This window comes from Monoraphidium neglectum (genome assembly GCF_000611645.1).
Source record: "Monoraphidium neglectum strain SAG 48.87 unplaced genomic scaffold scaffold01496, whole genome shotgun sequence".
Taxonomy (NCBI): Eukaryota; Viridiplantae; Chlorophyta; class Chlorophyceae; order Sphaeropleales; family Selenastraceae; genus Monoraphidium; species Monoraphidium neglectum.
This window is the reverse complement of record NW_014012132.1, coordinates 1,420-7,024: the sequence shown is the minus strand read 5'-3', so window position 1 is coordinate 7,024 and position 5,605 is coordinate 1,420. Positions and strand designations below refer to the sequence as shown.

The window sequence follows — 5,605 nt, the reverse complement described above, 5'->3', positions numbered from 1 at the left end:
GCTCCCACTGGCGCCGACCGCTGCTCCCGCCGCGACCGCCGCCACCAGCCTCAGCGGCCGCCCTTTGCGCCGGCTGCGCCACAACCGCCTCCTCCGCCCCAGCGCGGCCGGCGCCGTCTAGGCCACCGCCGCCGGGGTTGTGCGGCGCCGGCGTCGCGCGGCCATCAAGCGGCGCAGTCGCCGCCGGCTCCGGCGACGCGACCGAGCTATCCATGCCCAGCAGCGACTCCTCGAATTCCGAGGAATCGCCGCCGTCGCCGTCGCCGCCGTAATCATCCGCACTCCCCAGGCTCCCAAAGGAGTCCTCGCTGCCGCCGCCGCCTGCGGCGCCGCCGCCGCTGCGACCGCCGCCGTAGCCGCGCCTCCAAGATGCGGAACCTATTTCGAGGGATCCGAGGTCCGCGTCGTCGCCGCTGGAGGGATCGCCGCCGCCCGGCGCGCCGCCGCCACCGACCGAGGCGGGGCTGGCGGCGCGAGGGCCAGTGGCGTCCGCCGCGCGGCGGCCGCCCGCGGCGCTGGCCCTTACACCAGGACTGAGAGAGTGCGGTGCACGAGGGGCGCAGAATGCAGGGGTGATTGCACATGACAAAGCACATGCGAAGGAGCAGCAGGGGCACGCGGTGTGGTTGGTGTCGTGTCCTCTGCCGCTGTGCAGCTGGGGTGTTGCACCACCGATGCATCATGCATCTTTGCAGCTATGCAGTTTGAGAGTAGCTTTGGAAACCAAATTTTTTCGTACGCCTGGCCAGCCTCACCCGCTCAGCTCCATATTGAGAAGTCAACAGTGCAGCACGCCGTTCGGCGCGCTGCTCCGTCTGCCGCGCTGCACTCGCCCGGCGCAGATGACAAGTGCACTGAGCCACAAGCTGGAAATAATATATTTGAGACGAAACGTGTATTCTATTGTCGTGCAGCCGACTGAAGCGGCGAGCTTGCAAGGGTCAACATGATAATGCACGACGACGAATTCTCCGGCCATGACAATCGCCGGTTTGGTCAACACGTGAGGGAAAAAAATGCGATTGACGTCACCGACTCTGAAGCGTTGAACGCACGTGATCTGATTACTACTCATTCTGTATCCGCTGCTGCAGACCCAGGGAGCACGAAGCTAGTCCACAGGACCCATGCCCACAATGTGATGCAGACCTTCGCCACAGCTGGGTGGGGTGCCACGCACACCCCAGTGTCATACCACTGGCGAGGGGCATGCGGGCTTGCCAAGCGCTTCAGTGCGGCTGGGGTCACACTTGCTATGCGGGCTTGCACCGCCCTCAAAGTGCTGCGCCTGCCCATACAGGCTCGCACGTAACTTGCACATCCGACACACTGGCGAGTAATCAAGGTGCATAGTGCACGGGTATCCGACGTATGTGGCCCAGCAACTGACAGCTGAGCCCAGGCCACGTGCGGGCGGGTGCTGTGCTGGCGTGTCCCTCGGCCCGGCCTTGCATACGTAGCAGCCCTTGCCACTGATCGAAATTGAATGAGCGTCAGACATACCTGCCAGCTCCGATTTGCCTTCAACATCCACTTGACCGCTGACCGAGTGCCGTGCGGCGTGCAGCCCTTGAGCAGGACTAGTCTTCGGAGCACTGTGCGGGCGGTGCGAAGCCGTTCTCAACCCAGGCTCTGCAACACACACAGCATCAACCCTTTTGAAAAGGTGCAAGCTTGCCTTACTTGTTACCATGCAGCCCTAGTGCACACCTCGCGCGCGCTTTGAAGACTCCTGCGAGATCACCCCAACCCGCGGGCCTTTGCGTTAGGGCATCGTTTGATCGCATGGAGGTCGATGCTAGTGCTACGGCGCGGCCCGTGGCGCGTCCTAGACCCTTCCCAGCGGAGGGCGCGAGCCCCGGGCCCCGCTGTGGGCACAGTCTCACAGCGGTCGCTGAGCTGAACAGGCTCGTCCTTTTCGGTGGGTCTTTGAGTGCACACAACGGAGGTCTCGATGGTGGCCGGAGCTCTAGCGGCTTGAGGCCTCGTCAGGGTGATCACGCCGGTCCCGCCGCCGCCCGCACGTGCACCAGGCGGCGCCACCGCCCTGGAGGGCGGTTCGAAGAGCGCGGATGGATCCTCCCCGGCCCAGTCTGCGGCAGGTGCGAACATTGCAGCTACAGGTGGGCATGGGCGTTTGACGGCATGCCACCTTGGCAGAGGCGCATGCAAGACATCGGCTGCCAGCAAAGCGCCCGCCCATGCCCGGCCGCAACCGCGTGCGCCTGCGCCGCCCCTGTCCATCCGTCCGGCAGGCATTCGTCTGGCGGGCGCGACCAACGACGTGCACGTTTTCGACGTTAAGACCGGAAAGTGGGAGAAGATGACGCCGCTCGGGGAGGCGCCTTCGCCGCGCGCTGCGCACGCGGCGGCTGCGGTCGGCTCCATGGTGGTGGTGCAGGTGCGCGCAACGCGCACATGGGGCAGCGAGGGCGCGGAGCGGGGCGCGGGGCGCGGCGTCCCGCGAAGTCTGCGCTCATGCAGGCGCAACCGCAGCACAAGCCCCACCCATGCGCCTGCGGTGCCTGAGCGAGCGGCTGTGGGAGAGCGGAAGCGGCCTCTTGAGACGTGCTGGCTCCACAGGCGATCCAGCCGGCGCGTGTGATGCCTCGCTTTGTCAACCCAGGGCGGCATCGGCCCTGCGGGGCTGGCCTCTGAAGACCTGCACGTGCTGGATTTCTCAGACCCCGAACGGCCGCGGTGGCACAGGCGAGCGGGGTCGGCGGCATGGGCGAGCAGGAACACGCCGTTGTTGATCAACACAGGACACAGCGGCACCGTCGGCGGCGCGTGGCTCGCCAGCATGGCGTGGCAGCCACCAGCTGCGGCGGCGTGGCGTGGCAGCCGCAGGCCGGCCCATAGCGAAAGGCGCTCTCGCCGCTGCGGCTCCAACCGTCTGCAGGGTTCTGGTGCAGGGCGCGGGCCCGAGCGCGCGCTACGCGCACACGCTCAGCCTGGTGGCCAACCGCTTCCTGGTGGCCATTGGCGGCAACGACGGGAAAAGCACGCTGGGCGACGCGTGGGCGCTGGACACCAGCGAGAAGCCGTACGCGTGGCGCAAGATCACGGATGCTGGGGACATGCCCTGCCCCAGGTGGGTGCTGGACAGCTGCTAGGCAGCTGCAGGGTAGCTGCCAGGCAGCTGTGACCTGGAGGCCTCCAGTGTCTGCAAGGAACGGCCCGCCGCAACAGCAGATGTGAGCCCGGCGGCGTTGGGGTGCTGCAGCTTCCCCTGCATCCCGCTCATCTTCTGCTTCTCGAGCGGCTGCTCACGAGCGAAGCCGACACCCCACCGTCCCTTGCATGCGATAGGATGTATGCGGCGGCAGCGGCGCGCTCCGACGGCCTGCTGCTGCTCTGCGGCGGCCGCGATGTCGGCGGCACGCCGCTGGCGGATGCCTTCGGCTTCGCGCGCCACCGCGACGGGCGGTGGGAGTGGCATGCGGCGCCGGGCAGCATGCCGGCGGGGCGGTATCAGCACGGGGCGGTGTTTGCGGGGGCGCGGCTGCACATATCCGGCGGCGCGGTCGGCGGCGGGCGCATGGTGGGTGCTTGCGCGCAGCTCCTCAGGGGGACTGGTGGTGGTTCCGCTCGTGAGGGGGCTGCTCCTGCGAAAGCGCTTGGATGGGGCAATAGATTTTGCTGTCACACGAGGCTTGCTGGGCTGGCAAGGGTTGCCCCTGGTGCTGCACCCGGCAGGGGGCGTCTTTGGCACGGCATGCCATCGTTTACGTTGCTTACATCGCCTGCGACTCGCCGCGCAGGTGGACGAGGCGACCAGCACTGTTATGCTCGACACCAGCGGCGGCGCCTGGGTCGCGCCCGCGACCGGCGACGCGCCCGGCGGCGACGACCCCGCGCGGCGCTGCCGCCACGCGGTCGCGAGCGCGGGGCCGTTTGTGTTCCTGTATGGTGGCCTCAAGGGCAGCCAGCTGCTGGTGCGCCCCTCATTTTCGAAAATCTGCAATGGGTTTGGCAGAGTGCAGAGCAACGCAAGGGAGGTCTGATTCAACGGGCCGGCCGGGCGCCGGCGCGGCGCGCGTCAAGGTCGAGCCGCAGCTGTGGCAGCGGTTGTTGCACGCCGCCATATCACCGCGGACCAGTTGGTCTGGGGCAGTCATCAACTCCTGAATCCTCTCTTGCTTATCATACTCATCCCTCATCCCATACAGGATGACCTTTTGTTGGCTGACGACAGCGCGGGCACCGAGCTCGTCGTCTGCGACCCCCGCAGGTGCGGCCGCGGCGCCTTGGCTGCCCCTCTGCGCGCCGCGCACAGCATCGCGCTGGCGGCTCCTGGAACCGCGTTCGCCTTGTGTGTCAGGCGCAAGGGCCTGGGGCAGCCTTGAAGGTCGTGCTCGTTGGGTTGTGTACCTCCCTGGCATGCACACGAAACATGCATGCTCTTGCATGTGGGCATGTCTTCACCCCGCCCCCCGCCCTAAACACACACACACTTACCCGCTCCTTCCCTCCCTCTTAACCTCACAAACACAATCTGCACAGCCCCGCGTGGAGCACCTACCTCAGCAGCGTACACGGCAGCACCAACGCGGCCCACCTGCTGGCAGAGGCCGCGGCGGCAGAGGCGGCTGCAGCGGCCGCCGCGATCAAAGTCAAGGAGGAAGGCGGTGAGCCGCCTGCAAGCCCTTTTGACTGCTTTTCTGCCTGCCTACGACCTCTTTATAATTGCGACACCCGCACAGGCGCCAGCTGCCTCGCTGCCAGCAGGTCAGCCGTGCAGCCCTGCCGGGCGGCCGAATGAAAAGCGCAACCCACGGGTCCTCGCCCCTGCCGCGCCGCCCTTATGTTGTCTTCTCCGTATCGACGCGCAGGCGACTCGAAGGCGCGCGCCGCCGCGGCGCTGCAGGCGGACGCGCTGCGCGACGAGAGCCCGACGCTGACGCTCGCGCAGCGGCGGCTGCCCGGCGGGGGCGGCAGCCCGCCGCCAACGCCGGACGTGCGGCTGTACCACAGGGCGGTGGTGGCGCCCATGGAGCCGCCGCTGAGGTGCGTCGGGCTGGAAGCTGGTGCACGCGCGTGTGCATATTGGATTTGCTCACGTGTGCGTGTGTGTGTGTGCATGTGTGTGTTTACGGCTGTGGATGGATATGTGTGGTTGTTCATGGAAAAGGGAGTGAAGCAAGAAAGAGAAGGAGTGAGACAGTGCACTTGCCAAGGGCGGTGAGCTGGCCCCGCCGCTGGCTCGCCGTGGTGCTGAGTGGGGCAGCCCCTACGCCTCAGGTCCCACCTTTTAAGGCAGCACGTAGGTGAATGCAAACCAAGCGCATTCGAATACGTACAGCTTGGCCCCTCGCCGTTTGCGATCTGTTTTCCTCGCCAGCATCGCGCGCCCCCGTCGACCCACCGACCGTCCCCAACCCAACCCGCCCGCGCCCGTCGCGCAACCCGCCAGGGGCCTGGTGCGCCAGCTCAGCATCGACCAGCTGGACAATGAGGGCCGCCGCGTCAGCGCGTACCCCGACGGCACCGGCGGCGGCAGCGCGCCAGGCACTGCGCCAGGTGTGCGGGTGCTTGGGCTGGGCCGCACATGCTTTCTTCCCTTTGTCCGCACCCCCACGCAGCGCCTCGACCGCCGCTCGCC

The 5,605-nt window shown here is 67.1% G+C and overlaps 2 protein-coding genes across 2 annotated transcripts in view; one reads left to right on the top strand and one right to left on the bottom strand.

The window, feature by feature from the left end:
* The window catches only part of MNEG_8079 (centriole proteome protein), a gene marked incomplete at both ends in the record, with an annotated part of 7,646 nt that extends 6,877 nt beyond the window's left edge, over positions 1 to 769 (bottom strand). Inside the window, 2 exons of the mRNA XM_014043449.1 lie at positions 46 to 533; positions 756 to 769. Coding sequence (XP_013898903.1) covers positions 46 to 533; positions 756 to 769 — 502 coding nt within the window. The remainder of the gene's footprint in view (positions 1 to 45; positions 534 to 755) is intronic.
* A 1,016-nt stretch (positions 770 to 1,785) lies between these two features.
* Positions 1,786 to 5,605, top strand: part of MNEG_8078 (hypothetical protein) — a gene marked incomplete at both ends in the record, with an annotated part of 4,835 nt that continues 1,015 nt past the window's right edge. The window contains 11 exons of the mRNA XM_014043448.1: positions 1,786 to 1,870; positions 2,034 to 2,102; positions 2,256 to 2,401; positions 2,627 to 2,700; positions 2,903 to 3,094; positions 3,313 to 3,544; positions 3,765 to 3,938; positions 4,173 to 4,234; positions 4,507 to 4,631; positions 4,836 to 5,010; positions 5,417 to 5,523. Coding sequence (XP_013898902.1) covers positions 1,786 to 1,870; positions 2,034 to 2,102; positions 2,256 to 2,401; positions 2,627 to 2,700; positions 2,903 to 3,094; positions 3,313 to 3,544; positions 3,765 to 3,938; positions 4,173 to 4,234; positions 4,507 to 4,631; positions 4,836 to 5,010; positions 5,417 to 5,523 — 1,441 coding nt within the window. The remainder of the gene's footprint in view (positions 1,871 to 2,033; positions 2,103 to 2,255; positions 2,402 to 2,626; positions 2,701 to 2,902; positions 3,095 to 3,312; positions 3,545 to 3,764; positions 3,939 to 4,172; positions 4,235 to 4,506; positions 4,632 to 4,835; positions 5,011 to 5,416; positions 5,524 to 5,605) is intronic.